Source organism: Salpingoeca rosetta (assembly GCF_000188695.1).
Source record: "Salpingoeca rosetta unplaced genomic scaffold supercont1.34, whole genome shotgun sequence".
Lineage (NCBI taxonomy): Eukaryota > Choanoflagellata > Craspedida > Salpingoecidae > Salpingoeca > Salpingoeca rosetta.
In genome coordinates, this window is record NW_004754900.1 from 366,384 (window position 1) to 383,883 (window position 17,500).

At 56.6% G+C, this 17,500-nt stretch overlaps 4 protein-coding genes across 4 annotated transcripts in view; 1 reads left to right on the forward strand and 3 right to left on the reverse strand.

The window, feature by feature from the left end:
* The window catches only part of PTSG_10737 (uncharacterized protein), a 5,402-nt gene extending 2,745 nt beyond the window's left edge, over positions 1-2,657 (reverse strand). The window contains exons 1-7 of the mRNA XM_004988645.1: positions 2,449-2,657; positions 2,038-2,119; positions 1,764-1,848; positions 1,273-1,447; positions 957-1,097; positions 436-714; positions 1-235 (exon numbers count right to left, since the gene is read on the reverse strand). The exon at positions 1-235 is cut by the window's left edge and continues 73 nt beyond it. Coding sequence (XP_004988702.1) covers positions 1-235; positions 436-714; positions 957-1,097; positions 1,273-1,447; positions 1,764-1,848; positions 2,038-2,086 — 964 coding nt within the window. The 5' untranslated portion in view covers positions 2,087-2,119; positions 2,449-2,657. The remainder of the gene's footprint in view (positions 236-435; positions 715-956; positions 1,098-1,272; positions 1,448-1,763; positions 1,849-2,037; positions 2,120-2,448) is intronic.
* A 47-nt stretch (positions 2,658-2,704) lies between these two features.
* PTSG_10738 (uncharacterized protein) lies at positions 2,705-5,591 on the forward strand. Its single transcript, XM_004988646.1, has one exon. It carries the CDS (start codon positions 2,919-2,921, stop codon positions 5,400-5,402), a length of 2,484 nt encoding a protein of 827 aa, XP_004988703.1. The 5' UTR covers positions 2,705-2,918; the 3' UTR covers positions 5,403-5,591.
* Positions 5,592-7,073: 1,482 nt separating this feature from the next.
* PTSG_10739 (uncharacterized protein) lies at positions 7,074-12,048 on the reverse strand. The gene is made up of 13 exons (XM_004988647.1): positions 11,548-12,048; positions 11,169-11,243; positions 10,900-10,999; positions 10,545-10,624; positions 10,266-10,350; positions 9,932-10,044; positions 9,695-9,802; positions 9,229-9,334; positions 8,844-8,938; positions 8,547-8,612; positions 8,087-8,306; positions 7,772-7,839; positions 7,074-7,532 (listed from the first exon to the last, which is right to left on the reverse strand). The coding sequence occupies exons 1-13, from the start codon at positions 11,713-11,715 to the stop codon at positions 7,506-7,508; spliced, it is 1,311 nt and encodes a 436-aa protein (XP_004988704.1). The 5' UTR covers positions 11,716-12,048; the 3' UTR covers positions 7,074-7,505.
* A 127-nt stretch (positions 12,049-12,175) lies between these two features.
* Positions 12,176-17,500, reverse strand: part of PTSG_10740 (uncharacterized protein) — a 10,596-nt gene continuing 5,271 nt past the window's right edge. Inside the window, exons 16-29 of the mRNA XM_004988648.1 lie at positions 17,364-17,488; positions 16,795-17,050; positions 16,363-16,583; positions 15,828-16,172; positions 15,499-15,674; positions 15,213-15,295; positions 14,680-14,954; positions 14,417-14,503; positions 14,105-14,203; positions 13,726-13,908; positions 13,376-13,492; positions 13,006-13,121; positions 12,689-12,817; positions 12,176-12,473 (exon numbers count right to left, since the gene is read on the reverse strand). Coding sequence (XP_004988705.1) covers positions 12,254-12,473; positions 12,689-12,817; positions 13,006-13,121; positions 13,376-13,492; positions 13,726-13,908; positions 14,105-14,203; positions 14,417-14,503; positions 14,680-14,954; positions 15,213-15,295; positions 15,499-15,674; positions 15,828-16,172; positions 16,363-16,583; positions 16,795-17,050; positions 17,364-17,488 — 2,432 coding nt within the window. The 3' untranslated portion in view covers positions 12,176-12,253. The remainder of the gene's footprint in view (positions 12,474-12,688; positions 12,818-13,005; positions 13,122-13,375; positions 13,493-13,725; positions 13,909-14,104; positions 14,204-14,416; positions 14,504-14,679; positions 14,955-15,212; positions 15,296-15,498; positions 15,675-15,827; positions 16,173-16,362; positions 16,584-16,794; positions 17,051-17,363; positions 17,489-17,500) is intronic.

Sequence of the window (17,500 nt, forward strand, 5' to 3'; positions counted from 1 at the left end):
GGAGGTCCTGAATGACATCCTGGCCCTCCAGTGTTGCATCAGGGTCGAGAGCACTGAGCATTTCATGCAGCATTTCGCAATTGTTGCGCACAATCAGCAAATCCTGACGCAACTTCTCCTGCTGCTGCTCCGATGCCATCACGCGCTGGCCCTCGGGCACCGACACGATATGCTGTTGCATTGGCTGTTGTTGCTGTTGCGGCTGCCGATGCTCTTCTTGTGCAAACTGCTGGGACTGTCGAGCAAGAGTGTGTGAGAGTGTTTGTGTGAGTGGGTGAGAGTGAGTGGGTGAGAGTGAGTGGGTGAGAGTGAGTGGGTGGGTGAGAAGCGCATGCGCGTGTCTGTAACCCAGAACAAGGTAGCACAACCGGCCAGGACGCCAACATACATGCACGCACACCACCACGAATCAAACACCAGCACCAAGAGTCTCACCAGTTGGCGCGCGTACTCCTCGTCAGACATGACCTGCGACACCGGGTTGGCGTCGGCGCCGTCGTCAAACGCAGGGAACGCAGGACCGCTCGTCCCGTCATCGTATGGCGTGTGGGGCGGCTCATCAACATCAGCCTGAGCATCGTCGCCAACGCCGTGGCCGTTGCTGTAGTCGACGGGAATTGCGTCCTCATCGCCCTCATCTGGGGTGTCGTCCGAGTACGCGGGGTGCGACACCGTGGCTGCCGGCGTGTGGATGGGCGCCATCTCGTCAAGGTTCTGCACAAACGGGCAGCGGTGAGGCATTGGTGGGGTGGGGTGGGGTGGGGAGCGTGTGAGTGCGTGAGTTTGTGTGTGACGGGAAGGTCGTGGGTGCAGCAGTGAGGAGACGAGCGATGGTGCACAAAATGGCTTCACGCGCACACACACACACACACACACACACACACACACACACACACACGCACACACACGCACACACACACACACACACACGCACACACACACACACACACACACACCTGTGCTGGGAACTCGATGCCCTTGAGGACGAGGTCCTGGTACGTGTTGCAGAGGTAGCGCATGTTGGGGTCTGACCGAAACGCATCCGCCCACGCCTGGATAATGCCAAGCACCTTCTCCCGCACCAGCGTCGTGCGCGTCTGGTAATGATTCGTGGTGGTCAGGCGAGGAGGGTGAATGAAGGGGTGGAGCGTGGTCGGTTCGGGCCACGAAACACAAGGTTACCAGCACACATACACGCACGCACGCACGCATGCACGCACGCATGCACACACACACACACACATCCACACGCGCGCTCACAGGTCAATGTACCTTCTCGAGCAGCTTGACGAGGGTGTTGACAAAGTCCTTGGTTGTGACTTGAAGATGGAAGCGCTTGGAGCAGTTCTTGACACACGTCTCCAGCAGCGTAAGCGCCTTCATCAACGTCGCATCGTCCAGTTTGGGGTTCAGCTTCTTCTTCAGCACCTTTGCAGCTTGCTTGTGTCTGCATTTAGAAGAGCATGTTAAGTGTGAGCGGTGTGCGTGACGTGAGCGTGTGCATGGGGCGGCGATTTGGACATGGGCCTGGACAACACCGCCACAACATCCTTCCTTGAGTCATGCCGTGACACGCACAAACAAACACACACACACACACACACACACACACACACACACACACACACACACACACACACACACACACACACGCGCGCGCGCGAAACAAAGCCCATCGACGCAACCCAAATCATCCACATCGTCACCCACAGTCATTCACACAGTCATTTGCACACGCATGCATGCACTTCTACCACGCGTACCCGTCGCGCGTCTCGTTGATCATGTCACAAATCTCCAAGTGGAGGGTGATGTCGTCGATCGACGAGCCGTGCGACGTCGCTTGCTCTGGTCACGACAACACGCAATCCGACATGCATGTGCAGGTTGACGTGAGCACACCATCATCGCAGCAACAGTCACAACACAGGAGGAGGAGGAGGACTACAACAATATGGACTGCAATGCCATGACACCATCGCACGTTGCTCTTGTGCCACCTCTATCCCCTTGCGTTCTTTGTGCATGCATGCTCACCGATATGCAAGCCGACTTGTGACGAGGAGGATGAATCAAACAATGACATGGTGATTGCTTTTCCCTTTGTGAGGCGGGTGTCCTTGCGAGATGCAACGTTGGCGGGCACGAACCAGCAATGTGTGTGTGTGTGTGTGTGTGTGTGTGTGTGTGTGTGTGTGTGTGTGTGTGTGTGTGTGTGTGTGTGTGTGTGTGTGTGTGTGTGTGTGTGTGGGTGTGTGTGTGGGTGTGTGCGTGAGTGGCGAGAGCTGACTCGAGAGAAGTGTGAGGCTACACCCCGTGACGCCACAAAAGTGAGCTCAAGTATTCGACAAGGCGGTTCCAAATGAGCGACAGATCGAAAAACACAAACAAAGGGAGGACATCAAGGAAATGAACACCACCTCGACTGTCACCACATCCCCCTCTCACCTTTGTATCCGTTGAACCTTCTGTGTACGTGAGGAGGAAGAGGAAGAGAATCCAATGACAGAACCGTGCTGCGAAAGTAACGACCCCTGGCTGTGTTGGTCGTGGTGGTGGGTGGTGGGTACTCTGTGTGTGTGCGCGATTGCGGTTGCTTCTTGGCTTCTTGCTTTCTCTTGCTGACTGGAACTGATGACGGGCAACCCAGGAAGGCCAAGAATGGCAAGAATTTGTGTTGAAGATATTGCCAATCCTCCACAATCGCCAACTTCGCTGTGGCGTTGCTGCTGTTTGTTCGTTTGGCAGACGAGAACGTTATTCTGGGTCGCACATCGTCGTGGTTGGAGCGAGCGACAAAGACCTCTGCTGGTTGCTGTGGGTTTGGGTGGTCGTGCTGTTGTTGTTGTGAGTGAGCACACGCGAGCGCACGCCACGATCGAACTGGCGCACAGGAACCGATACAGGGGCGCGTGGCCATGGCGGGACCAGACAAGCAACGGCCACCACACCAGGACGAGGCGAAGAGGAAAGGCAGGAGGAGGAAAAGGAAGAAGAAACAGCAGCAGAGCAGCAGCAGGACACTGGGCAGACGAGGGCACCAACAGCAACAGCAACAGCAACAGCAACAGCAACACAGAGGTGATCATCACCAGCACCAGGAAGCTTCCTCTGCGTCCTCGCCCCACACGGCAACAATGCCCCAGCGCAGTGCCGCGGGTGCTGCTGCTGGACGAGGAGGAGTGCACAGTAGCGCACGTGGCCCGCATCACAGCAGGGCGACGCAAAGACACAGACGACGGCATGCCAATCCCCCACACCCAGAGCAAACACAGCCACCCAAGCGCGGCAAACACGCCGCCGAACGACACAGAGGAGACCCACAACCATCATCGTCGTCATCATCATCATCATCATCATCATCATCGCGATCGCGTCGCTCCACACAACAGCAGCCGCGGGGCACGCCCACCGGAGCGGAGCACGCTGCCGCGGTGCAAGGACCGCTCGGAAAGCTTCCTGGGTTTTACTACGATCCGCTCAAGAAGAACTACTTCAAGCTCAAACCTGGGCAGAAGCCGCCCGTCTTCTCGCCCGCGGCAACGGCATCACCAGCAGCGCAGAAGAAGCAGCAGGAGGAGCGGCGCAGGCAGCAGCAGCAGGCACGCGCGCGTCGCAGCAGGCTAGCAACGCTCAACGCACCGCAGGGCCACTGTGCATGGCAGAACTTGGCCTGCGTGCGGCACGCATGGCGCAGTGGCCGCCTTGGTCTCGCCCGTGCAACACTGCCATCTTGGCCTGTCATGCACGACGCAACATCGGCACCCAGCGACGCTGCTGGCAGCTCCGCCGCCGCCCACACGTGCGCGGTTGTGAGTGCAGTGCCCACCACGCGATACCGTGAGCTGATGACGCGGCTGCTGATACGGGCGACGGGCTTGCAGCGGAAGGTGGCGCACGTGACCGTTGGGTTCCCCATCGCCAGCATCGGCTGTGTGGATGCGCGTGGCAACCCGCCCCGCATCTCCCTCCTGGCAACGCGTGCTGTGGTGTGCACGGTCGCGCACCCGTCCACATTCTTCCCCCACCCGCTAGCTCTCAGCGCACCACCTACACACCACTCGCGCGCGCGACAGCTGCGGCACTGGCAGCGCGATGCCCTCACCAGCAACGGTGGCGATGGTGGTGGACAGAATGGACGTGGAGGCGCGCTGGTGTCGGTTGGTGGTAGAGGTGGTCACGGCGAAAGCGACGATGAAAGCGATGACGACGATCTTGTTGTTGGAGCTGGTGGTGGTGGCGGTGTGGACATGCCTGCCGCAGTCTTCATCACCACGCCCGTAGTATCGTCCACGCTGACAACTCATGGTACATCTGGTGATGATGGTGATGATGGTGGTTGTGGTGACTGTGACGGTGATGATGAACAGTGGACATCCCGTACACTGTGTGCTGGTGAAAATGGCAGGACATGGGGAAACACAGCACCACCACCACCACCACGCCCACCACCTTTGTCACAATCAGCACAATCCACTTCCACATCCACACCATCAGCTGTATCATCAGTATCATCGGCACCACCGCCCACGCGATCGGTGTGTCCGCGATTGCCGTTGGCACATGAGCCCACGCCGCCGCTGCTGCCGCTCCCGCGTGTTGTGCAAGGGCCTGTGCACTGCAGTCAGGGGTCGCACATGCTGTATGAGCGTGGCATGGAGTTTTTCGTCGTCGGTCCAGATGACCGCCCCGTTCACGTGCCTGTTGCCTGCAAGCACAACTGCATGTGTGGCCCGACCATGCTGAGCGTGAGCCAGCCTGCGGACGGTGGCCCCTTTGCCTGCATCGTCGCCTGCGAACGCACCGCCACCCTCTACCGACAACAACAACAGCGGCAACAGCAACAGCGGCAACAGCAACAGCGGCAACAAGAGGATTGTGTGCAGTGCGTGACGCGGCGCGGACGAAGCGACTTCACCGCGTGCGCCATTGTCGGCGGTGAGGGTACAGAGGCGTGGCTTGCGCAGCGTGACGGCTCGCTGTGGCTCCTCGCTGATGATGGCTCATTTGCGCGCCGCGCCAAGTTTAAGCACTCCGTTGCGTCGCTGCTGTCGCTGGACGGGGGAGCGCGGCTGCTTGTGCAGCAGCTGGGCGGGGTGATGGCGGTGTACGACAGGCGTGACCTCTCCACGCCTCTAGTGACGTTTTCCGAGCACGTGAACACGCACGTCTACGGCAACATGCCGTGCCTGGATGACAGCGGGCGCGTGCTTGCATGCATGGGCTCGGACAGTCACCTTCGCCTGTGGTGGCGCGACACGGGGGAGCTGCTCGCGTGCCATCACCTCATCACAACTCACCCGGTTCGCATCCGCCTCTGCGGTTCTGCCCTCCAGCCCCCGCTCTTCCTTGTTGTGGGCGTCCACCAGCAGTGTCGCGTGTACTCCATTTTGGGGCCCTGACCTGGTGTGTGCGCGCGCAGGTGGCAGTGTCTTCGAGTCTAGGTGCACAGAGTTGAGGTGGGGCGGCAAGAGAGGAAGGGGGTGAGGGGAGGTGTGTCGACGCAGTCTTTAAATGTGAGTGGATGCAGGGTCGTGCCGGTGTCCCTCTGTTGATAGCTGACTCTGTGTGTGTGTGTGTGTGTGTGTGTGTGTGTGTGTGTGTATGTGTGTGTGTGTGTGTGTATGTGTGTGTGTGTATGTGTGCGCGCGCTCATGATGATTGTGACAGGAGTCCCTTTGTCTCTCCTTCTTCTTTTCCCCTCCCCTGGTGTCATTTCGCTGCTGGCCAGTTGTGGTGTGGAGTTCTGTATTTTCTTGCATTCGTTTGTTAAATGAAGGCTGTACGTGTACAGGTCTCGAGTGCGGTGTGCTGCGATAATATGTTGGCTGCTTGCGGAGCGTCATTTCGCTTGTGCGCGCCAAAAGATGACTGTGATGCGATGCAGGGACACGAGAAGAATAAATGACGTCATCTTGCATGCTTTTTGCACGCCTCATCTGTTTTATTCACAGATGGGGTGCGATTGGTTGTCTTTCTCTTTCGATGTAACACCGCGATGTTCTCCCTTCGCACGTCGCTTTTGCTCTTCTTCTGTGCGCCAGCTCGTTGCACGACTGTTAGTAGTCCACTGGCTGTGATCTGCTGATCTCTGACGCGATGCAGCAATACGAGAAGAATAAATGACGTCATTTTGCACTGTTTCATATGTACAAATGGGATGGGACGCGATTGGTGGTCACAAAAATCAGCAACGGTCGGGCTCTTGGGATGCATGGCGCCATGGCACTCACGTTTTGGTTTGCTTACTTCTTTACTTATTGCTTGGCTCGTTCTCTTCGCCCTCACAACAAAGCAACAAGGTTGTTCAACGACTGTTAGTGGTAGTCCAGTGACCTACATCAGGAATTAGAAGTGCATCTGATCTGATGTCATGTATTGGTTGGGGGGGGGGGCACAACGCAACAATCAGGAGAAGAAAGATGGAAGCCAGCGACAGCTTTTGCAGTTCAGCAAAGCAGGAGCAGCTTGGCGGCTGTTGCAGATGACGAGGGCATTGGGCATTAGAGTAAGAGCGGGCAGCTTGGGAAAAGAAGTACCAAGACAGGCTCAGCAGAGGATGTTGATCCGTCTCGAGCATCCGAGGCTGTACTTCATTATCTTCCCTCCCGCCCCAACAATAGCCTGAAGCTGCTGCACGGGTGCTGTGAGTTGAAACGCCCCAGCTGCCCCCCCCCCTTGTTGTTCGAGCATCGTCAACACACACACACACACACACACACACACACATACACATAGCCACATCCACACCATCCTACCCCCACCTCCACCCCCACACATGTTGCTGGATGAGGGGCTGCATGCACTTATATGTGGACTGGGCACACGATCAGTTGAGAAGCAGGCAAACACGACGACACGCAACATCAAGACGACTCAAAAAAGAAGAATGCACGTCAAAAAAGGCAGCCAAAGGACGACACAGCATCACATTCAAGGGCAAGATGAAGGAACAACGACAGCAACAGAGCGGGATCACGGTGTGAAGACGAAACAAAGTGTTCAAAAACAAAGAAGAAGGGGGTTCACGCTCGACACAGCGACAACAACAAGCAAACGACAAGCAACCAAGCAAGCCCCCCCGCCCCCCCCCCCCCAGGGTGCACAGGAGCAAACAGGCAACACCCAAGCCTCACCCACCGCCAACACGGAAATCATGAGGATGGGTTGGAGCTGGGGCGGTACAAAGAAGACGAGCAGAAAGCGGACAAAAACGCGCGATCAATTGGTCAGTACAGACAGAACAAGTGAACAGTCGTGTAACCATAAGGATGTCAGCAAAGGAAGAAAAAAAATAAAGGAATGATGATGGAAGAACAGAACATGTTGTAGGGAACGCCACATGGTGTGCACGGAACACGAGGAAGAGATGGGTAGGGTGAAGTGAAGTGACAGCCCAAGGGGAAAGGCGCGTCAATCATGCACACATATGCCAGCGCGAGAGAACAAGGGCAGGGAGCTGAAGAAGTAGAGAAAGAAGAGGGGTCATTTAGCAATGTGAAAGCTCACGCCTCGCAGTCCGGCTCCTCCACCTGAACCAAATCACAAGCCGCGCATGCAGTGCGATCGTGGGTCGTGTGTGTGTGTGTGTGTGTGTGTGTGTGTGTGTGTGTGTGTGTGTGTGTGTGTGTGTGTGTGTGTGTGTGTGCGTGCGTGTGTGTGTTGGCCATCAACGCCAAGTGCGATTTAAGCAAGAAACAACAAAACACAACAGAAGAGCGCACGGATTGTGCGTGCATGTCCCCACAAACGCGTGCGAGAAGGAACTCACGTGGTTGAGGACCATCTGCGCGGATTCCGTTTCCGCAAATCCTTGGCCGCTCATAATCTCACGCATCACTGCACAACGCAAAACCGGGAAAAGGAATGGTGGGAGGAAGGTGAGGGTCAGGGTGGAGGTGCAAGACCAAAGTAGGAGGTGGAAGAGTCAGTCCACGAAAGTGGCAGGCATGACGCGTTCTTACACACACATGAACAAACACACAAGTGACAGGAACAGACACGAGGACAGGCACGAGAACAAGCACGCACATAGGCACAAACAGACACAGACACAGACACAGACACACACCCCAAACAGACGCACGTTCATCGGATATGGCTGGGAGTGTGGCTGGCTTTTGCATCTTCTCCAGGCAGTAGTTTGCGCATTGGCGGATAATCTCGTGGTTGTCGCTCTTCTGCGCCGCGTGATGAAGACACGCGCGGATGTAGTTGAAGTACTTGCTTGCCGGCCGAAAGTGCGCACACAGCGCCGCCACCAGCTGCCAGTGGCGAATCGCAAACCGCCCATGGATGTCAGGCAGCTGCGCGGGTGCGTGTACGTGTGGGTCGGGGTGTGTGTTGGGTGTGTTGGGTGTGTTTGATGCGGGTACGAAGGAAAAAAAGCAGGTGAGCTGTGGTGTGAGCATCACGCAAGTGTTCAAGCAACAGTCAAAGATAGAACACAAAACACATGCACAACACATAATACACACACGCACACACATACACACACGCACACGCACACACAAACACACACGCACACAGCGTGAGGAGGAACATACGCGTGTGATCTGTTTGACGCTCTGGCAGAAAATTTCGTTTCTCAGCGCTGGCACCTCCAGGTACACCTGTGATCGATGGAGATGGAGGCAACGGAGTGAGCAACGCATGGCGAGGCGTCATTTCATACTCACGTTACTCCAACCGTGCAAACCAACACTTTTTGAATCCTCCAATCGCCACGAACAAACGATAACACGTGTATGCGCTATGATCACACCACGACACCACACCCCACATGCCATCAGGCCTCCCTCCCACCCTCTAAAACCCTCCAAAACCCTCCAAACCAAACACACCTGGAGGAGGTTTCTGATCCACGGCTCGCCGTCCATGACGTTTCCAAACCGGACCTTTGACCGCGGAATCATGCTCTGGAAAATGGCCAGCGCCTCTGCACACAAGCAAGAGGGAGAGGGAGAGAGGAGGGGGGAGGGCATTGTTGGGGTGTTGTGGTTGGGAGTGAGGGAGTGTGAAAGGATTGAGTACAAGCAAGTTGGGTGGGGGTGTCGCAGGAGTGGACTGAGAGTGTAAAGCACACCACAATTAAACCAACACACACATACACATACACATACACACACACAAACACACACACACACACACACACACACACACACACACACACACACACACACACACACACACACACAGGCCCCATAGCCGCGGGATGAGCGTGCGTACCGATGTGCGGGTGGCCGTATTCGTTGCCGGACGGGACTTTGCCAATCTTCCCATATGGCAGCGGCGTCAGCGGCATCTCAAGCGGTTCATCCGAATAGCACAGAATCTGCACATATGAACACACACACAGAGGTGGTGACATTGTGTGATGTGAGACGTGTGCAGTCAAAGGCAATGGCTAAGCTGTTGGCTGAGATGAAGGACTGCACCGAAGCAACAGTGTAGATAGTCATGTGTCATCACCTCCCATTCCCCACCAATTCCGTTCCACGCCATGTGTGACACGCCACGATACAACCAACGACGACGACGACGACGACAACAACAACAACAACAACAACAACAACAACAACAACAACAACAACAACAACAACAAACAAACAAACAAACAAACAACCAACAACAACAACAACAACACCGCCACATGATCAGCACGACGCCCTGAATTCAGGGAAGCAAAACGCACGGCTCTGTCGAGGAAGACTTCGTCGAGTGTGAATGTGTCCGAGTTCTGGTGCGCCGTCGCCAGCTTGTCAAACCGCGTCGTCAGGTCAGGGCAACACTCAATCGCATCCTGCACACGCAACGTTGGTGTGAGGTTGTGCATGTGAGTAAATGTGTGTGAATGGGTGGACGTGGGCATGTAAGGGTCACTGTGGAACAACACATATGCACACACACACACACACACACACACACCCACCTGGATTGCGGTGATCCAGCGATTTGCGTCTGCGACGGTTTTGCTTGTGATGGCCCACTGCTGGCCGGCGGTGTTGACGTAGAAGGTCACGCCGCGCGATGTCATGCGGCGCACTGCAGCAGCAATGGAATGATGGTGACATGAGGGGAGGTGATGGTGACATGAGGGGTGGTGATGGAAGAGGAACGGGAGGTGTGATGTCGTAGATCGACACTGGGATGACGCTGTGACGACAATGATGAGGATGAGAAAGGGTTCACACTGCGGCACAGTTCATTGACTGAACACCAGCACGTGTGCAGCATCTGCAACATGGTGCAGTGCGACCACTCACTGCCTGTTGGTGCGCCCGTCTGCTGGGGCGGGATGACAGTGCACAGGCAGTCCAGCGCAATCGCCCCGCACGGATCACGGTCCTCCTGCCAACAGTCGTCGTGATGGCGGTGGTGTTGATTGAGTGAGGTGGGTGGTAGGAGTGCGTGAGCAGCAGAAGGAAGGCAGCCCCAACAGCCAATGGCTGTGGTGGTGATTGTTGCGATGGTTGCGCGCGAGCGTGAGGAGTCATTGACACAATGGGTCACGTTAATGTACCAGCACGTGGGGCGTCACGCACCTTCTCCTTGAACATGACGACGGAGGATTTGCGGAGTTCACAGAAACGCTTCTTCTTGTTCACCGTCAGCCATCCCGACTCTATCACGCCAACAACGCACGCGTGAGCATTGGCGATGTCTCAACGAGCAAGGCATACAGGCTGGCACGCATTCAGAGGTACACGCAGCCACGCAGCCCCCATAACACAACACAACACAACACAACACAACACAACACAACACAACACAACACACCACACCACACCACAACACAACACAACACAACACACACAACACAACACAACACAACACAACACACAACACAACACAACACAACACAACACAACACAACACAACACAACACAACACACACACCTGAACCGCCGCTGCTGGGAGGGTTGAGCGCAAGCACCCAGCGCTTCAGCGTGGCCTTGTCCGGAGCCAAGAAGGTGAACGAGCCAGTGCCTGTACAAACCTGTTGCAGCGCGTGCAGTCCAACCACGAGCATCATCATCAACAGCAGCAGCAGCGTCAGCAGGGGTTCCGGCAATGAGCCGACGATGCGAGAGCAAGGGTGGCTGAAACAGCTGCGTTGTGGTAAGTACAGCAAGTGTGAGCAGCACAGGCAAGCAGGGAATACGCACCACAAACTGCAGGCGATCATCGTCGTCGTCGTAGGTCGTGCCGGCCGAATGGATGTCCTTCAATGGGATGGCATGCTGCAGTACCAACGCAACAAGCAACATGGTGCACCAGTGCAGTGACGTTGGCACAGTGGCGTTGGCACCAAGCAAGGTTGAGGTCCCGCTCTGGCGGCATGACTGCAGACGTCCAACCAACCCAAGTTCACTACGACCAGCACACAACACAGACACAGCCACAGACACAGACACAGACACACAGACAGACAGAGAGACAGAGAGACAGACAGACAGACAGACAGACACACACACACACTGCGCATACACACACACACACACTGCGCATACATACACACACAGCAGCACAATCACGCCTACGCACCAGGACGTCTGAGCCCTCGTCTGCCGTCTTGAGGACAACCAGGTTGCCTTCTTTTGTGATGGACACGTTGTGCTGCTTCTTTGTGCGGAACAAGCCATGTGTCATGCCCAGCACGGCTTCCATCGGCTGGCCGTACTTGTCCGCCAAGGTCATGCGTCGATCCGCCATCCTTCCTGTTGCTACTGGCACCACTGACTGCCCTGCTGCGCGTGCGCTTGCCCTCAGGTCCTACACCACCGACCACTACACCACTGCTTCCACTCGGTGCCGTCACCGCTTGCCTCCGGCTGACTGCGTGCGTCCCAATGCACTCACGCTCTCGACTGCACTCACCACTCAACCAAGCACAGCACACTTGAACACTTCAAGCAAGGCAAGCAAGCTGTGCCAAGTTGTTGTTGTTTGTTTCTTTGTTGCCCGCTTTCGCTTGGTTTGGCAGCTGAGCGCGCACTCGAGACAAATCCATACAAAGTGCTGGTGGATAGAAGTGGCGCCTCAGCACATTTCGTGCGAAACATACATGAACAAAGTGCTGACTCATCAATTTGTTCGTTGTTGAGACAACAACAAGGCAAGAAGCACAAAGCAAACAAGCAAGACGAAGATGAAGAGACACACAATCATTCACACACACACACACACACACACACACACGCACAAACACACACACACACACACCCCGCACGCACACACGCATAAGAGCGCATCAGACGTCTTGGCCTTCAATCTCTTCGCCAATCTCGTCGTCATCGCCGCCGCCAACAGCGGGGCCCTGGCCCTGGCCAAGCGGGATGTTCAGGGCGTTGTGCACGGCCTCAATCACACGCATGTTGACGTAGTAGGCAACGTTGACGTTGGGAATGCGCTTGCGAAGCTCCTGCATGTTGTCGTATGCCTCTGCATACTGCTCCCTGCTCGCAAGGTGCCTGCAGCGATGTTTGAGACGAAGATGGAGATGTGCGGGTGAGGTGGGGAAGACGGTGGATAGGTGCAAGCGTGCATGCGCTCACATATGTACACACACGAACACGCACAGGTACACACACACACGCACGCACGCACAGGTGCACACAACACAGACGTGCACACACACATATATGTACACACACACGCGCCCGCAAAGAGGTGTAGCAAGTCGTACTCGATGATGACGCCGTAGATGTCGCCAATGCGGACGGCCTGATCAATGTCGGGCTCCTGCAGCAGCTGCTGCATCTGCGCGACCATCTCAGAAGGATCTTCCTCCGCAATCTGCTTCGCCGCGACAAACCTGACGCAAGGCAGCAGGGAGTTTGGGCATGCGTGAGCATGTGTGCGTATACGTGTATGTATGCATGTGTGTGTGTATGGCATTACCCCCACCATCACGCACACATGACACAGCATCACGCACACATGTACACGTTGCACACCACCAACACCAACACCCGTCCTGTCCAACCCTTCACCACTTCTCACCTGCGCGTTGACTCAATGCGCTGTTGGAGGGACGCAACGCGCTGCTCCTGCAGGTCCAGATCCTTCATCTTGGCCCGGCTCATGCACCGCAGGGCCTCGTTCAACGCCCCAAGCGCCTAACAACAATGGAAGTGGAGAGGGGGACAGTGGAGACAGTGGAGAGGGTCGTGACGGTGGAGATTGGGGCAGGGGATGAGGCGAGGGGATGTGTGATTGAAGGGAAAGTTGAAGAGGACAAAGTGAAGAGTACACACACACACACACACACACACACACACACACACACACACACACACACGAACACAACCATACACACACACACAACCACACACACACACACACACACACACACAACCAGTCGTGCGCGTACCTTTTCGTAGTTTTGGTAGTCGTCGATTTCGACGCCGGCGCATGCCTCGTAGAAGGACGCGAGCGAGTCCAGGGCGCGGCCTTTGGTGTAGAACGAGATGATGTGCTTCATAATCTCCTGCAGCGGCGAATGTATGTGAAGTTGAGAAGCGGGGAGGGGGGGGGGTGAGGTGGAGATGATGGTGGGGATGATGATATGCGGGTGAAGAAGACATTCGGAAGGTCACACGAACGCATGCACGCACGCATGCACGCACGCACGCACGCACACACACACACACACACACGCACACACACACGCACACAACGCAGCACATTACACGCGGCCACAGCCAAGCGCCGTGCTCGCACCGGGTCGCGTCGCCAGTTGAGGCTCTGCAGGTAGTTGGCGGCGAGCACATACACCTCGCGCTGCCGGCACTTATTGGCAAAGAAGATGATCTTGTTCGTGTCGCCGCACTTGAGCAGCGCCTTCATGGCCTTCACGTGCTGCCCGGCCTGCGTGTACTTGCGCGTCGCGAGCTGATACGACCCCTGAGAATTGGTCGAGGTATTGGGAAGGGCGGAAATGGAGACGTGTGAGGGAATGAAAGTCAGCACGGGATCAAGAGTGGGATGCGCAAGGGTAGAATCAGCGACAGCCACGCTCACACACACACACACACGTGGTACCAAATCACGTTCCCTCTTCCTTCCCTTTCCTTCCACCGCTGCACTCCATCACCCGGACCTGGTTGAAGCAGACGTCCGCGATGCGGGTGAGGAGCGCGTTGCGGACCTTCTTGTCCACCTCTCCACGCGCATACGTCATCTTCTCCGCCCACTCGTCCTGTTGGATGGATGTGTGTGTGAGTGAGTTTGTGAGGGGGAAAGAAGAAGTGGGATGGAAAATGGAATGTGTGGCGTGGTGTGGGTGGGGATCAGCGATGTTCACACACACACACACACACACACACACACACACACACCCAAACACACACACACAACCACGCAAACAGGACAGCCACAGTGGCCACAGTGCAAAGGCGTTTGTGCGACTGACGGTGAGGTGGACGCCGTGGCGGGCGATGAGGTCGAGGGCGTCGTGGAATTGCCCCGCGACAACAAGCAGATTCACAGCCTTCTCATACTGCAGGACGGATGGATGGATGGGTTGATGGATGGATGTATGGGGAGCCGTGTTGCGATAGCAAGGAAGGATGTGTGAGCGTAATGGTACCAACCTCAAGCTCGACAATCAACAGCTCATCCACATTCACCGCGCGCGCACATGTGCACAACCCCCCCCCCGGCCATGCTGGTCACCTGGCCGTTGTTGGTGAAGAACGAGCTGGCCTTCTCCAGCAGCTCGGGATCCGTGCCCTCAGAGAGGTGTTGCGTAATCTCAGAGAGCGCCTGGAAGAGGTTGTGCTGGAAACACATGTCCAGCGCCTTGGAGACGCGGCCGGCCTTGTGGTACAGCATGACGGCCTTGTCAAACGCGCCCTGCGACTCGTAGTACTCTGCAGCGGACATCATGTCCCCTTTGGTGGACTTGAGCGCCAGGCTCAGCATTTGCTGCTTCAGCCCGTGCTCCTTGGCTGAGAAGCGGTGGTGGTGGTGGTGGCGGTGAGTGATGATGAAGTTGAGAGTGGCGGTGAGTGGCGGTGAGTGGTGATGAGTGGTGATGAGTGGGGATGAGGGACGCTGGTGAGTGGTGGAGTGGTGATTGAGGGGCACGTTGTCATGCGCATGTGGGGCGCAAGCGTCAGCGCGGAGAAGACAGCAAAGCAAGTGCACCTGCACACGAACGTACGCCAAAACACATTCAACCCTTCTCCCGGAAGTGCTCGTCTCACCAAGGCGGATGGCGTTGTTGTATGACGCGGCCTGGGAGTAGAGGGACACAGCCTCCTCAAACTCGCCCATGTCCTCAAGATACCTGCACTCGACGCAGACGAACAAGTAAGGTCAGCAGAGGTGGCTTGGCTCAACAACGCTGTGCACGTGAACGTGCTCATACACACACACGCACACACATCGCACAGGCAACTTTACACGCTCTCTCTGTTTTATCTTCCAATTCCTCTCTTCTCATCCCTGTCTCCATATTCCGTTCTCTCCCACACAGCACGGGCGGCGCACTTTGCGAGGTGGTAGGCGGCGGCCTTGTTCTTGGACGTGGAGACAAGCTCACGTGCCTTGTCCACCTCCTCGCAGTAGCAGTACACGCGCACGAGCGACAGCGCGTCGTCTGCGGCCGCGTAGAACTTGCGCGCCTCGTCAAGCTCCTGCGTCGACTCCAGATACTGCGCCCACCACTGCACAGAGGGCAGGAGCGCAGAGGAGATGGTGAGCGAATGCGTGGATATGTGTGTGAGGGCATGTCAAACAATACAAGTCAGGGGCAACACACGAGCACACACGTGTCTGCACACGTCAACACACACACACACATACACATGCACACCAACCTTGAGGAGCTGCTTGCTCTTGCTCTGCTTGACGTATGCCTCGAGGTTCTCCGGCTCGTTGAAGAGCAGCCGCGGCACCTCAAACGCGTGCGTCTCCGCCAGCTCATAGTGCTTGATGGCGTCGGCCGTCCTGCCCAGCGCTTCAAGGTGCTGCGCGTAGCGGTAGTACGTGTTGCGCATGTGCATGCGGTCGTGCTCAAGTGCAACGCGCACGGCGTCGTCCCACCTGCCCTGGTCCTGGTACAGGCGGTTGAGGAGGTCGTAGCGCCCGCAGTCCTTGTACAGCTGCTCGGCTTGCTCGTACATGCGCAGCTGCACGGCAAGCGCAGCAACCTTTGCCTCGGGCTGCAAGTCGCATGGTGGAGGAATGGTGAGACGTGTGCAAGCAGCGTAGCATGCAAAGAAACAGGACACACAGTAGCACAACACATAGAAGGTAGCCCAGCATACACATAAACAACCTGCCTTCCTTCCGCCCCAACGCAATCTCTTCACACCACCACCGCCACCGCCACCACCACGCCTTCATGCCCACCTCGGCTTCCTTGTCTGCTTCGCGCAGGACGCGGGCGGCGGGGGCGTCGCCGAGTTTGCCCATGCACACCGCAGCGACATCCAGCCGCTTGTTGGCAACGCACATGCGTGCCATGTTGGCCCACACGGAGGCGTTGTCGATGGCGCGGACAGACTTGAAGGCGGCATCGAGGTTGCCGACCGTGAGCTGGTAGCTGAACTCAAGCATCGCCGCCTTGGTGTCTGTGCACAGGCAGGGAGAGGGGGGGGAGGCGCAATGGTGGTGGTGCAATGGTCGTGGATGGAATGAGGAACACATGCAAATGTGTTGCTGCGTTAGCCAACGCAAGAGTTTGCCGACACAAGCCGCGAACAAGAACAAGAACAAGAACGAGAACGAGAACGAGAACGAGAACGAGAACAATAGCAATAGCAATAGTTGCTGTCAACGCACCCTTGTCGGCGTTCTCGAGGCCTGCAAAGTCGCGCATGGGGACGGCGCGGGTGATGTGGCCCTCGTCAGACTTGCCGCGCAGGGCAAAGTACAGGTTAGGCACCTGCACGCCAAGCAGCGGGCCCACATCCAGCGGTGTCAGGGCGGTGGTCTGCTGGACCACCATTCCGTTATCAGGCGTCATGAAGATGGTCGTGGCCTCCGCGTGCGCACTGCCGTCGTCCGAGGACGGGAGATGAGTCTCGCACACCAGCAGCTGCAGGCGAAGCAGTGATGGGGGAGGGGAGGAAGGAAGTGTTGTGTTGTGTTGTGTTGTGTTGTGTTGTGTTGTGTTGTGTTGTGTTGTGTTGTGTTGTGTTGTGTTGTGTTGTGTTGTGTGTGTGTGGAAGGGGAGACAGGGAGGGAGGGAGAGAGGGAGACGAATGCAGAGTGAGTTCGTGTGTGTGTGTGTGTGTGTGTGTACGCAAGTGTGTGCGTCTGCGACATGTAACTTGCGTTGTGAAAACAGCGTACTTGAAATGCAACGCACAGAGCAGGTGCAACCCTCCATCCATGAATGTGCAACTCACGCGGCCGTCAGTGTTGTCCCACTGCTGGGAGACGGGGCAGCGGCCACCGACGCCAAACGCCTGGCTGATGATCGCGTCACTCTCCACAGCCCACACCCACACGCTCGTGTCGGGCTTCCCATCAACTGTTGCCGCAT

Excerpts from the sequence above, each read along its gene's own strand:
- PTSG_10739 (XM_004988647.1), bottom strand. The coding sequence starts at position 11,715 with ATGGCGGATCGACGCATGACCTTGGCGGACAAGTACGGCCAGCCGATG. Across the intron at positions 10,351-10,544 it reads TCGTCATGTTCAAGGAGAAG|GAGGACCGTGATCCGTGCGG; the intron begins GTGCGTGACGCC and ends GACTGTTGGCAG. Across the intron at positions 9,335-9,694 it reads AAGTCTTCCTCGACAGAGCC|ATTCTGTGCTATTCGGATGA; the intron begins GTGCGTTTTGCT and ends TCATATGTGCAG.
- PTSG_10738 (XM_004988646.1), top strand. The coding sequence starts at position 2,919 with ATGGCGGGACCAGACAAGCAACGGCCACCACACCAGGACGAGGCGAAG.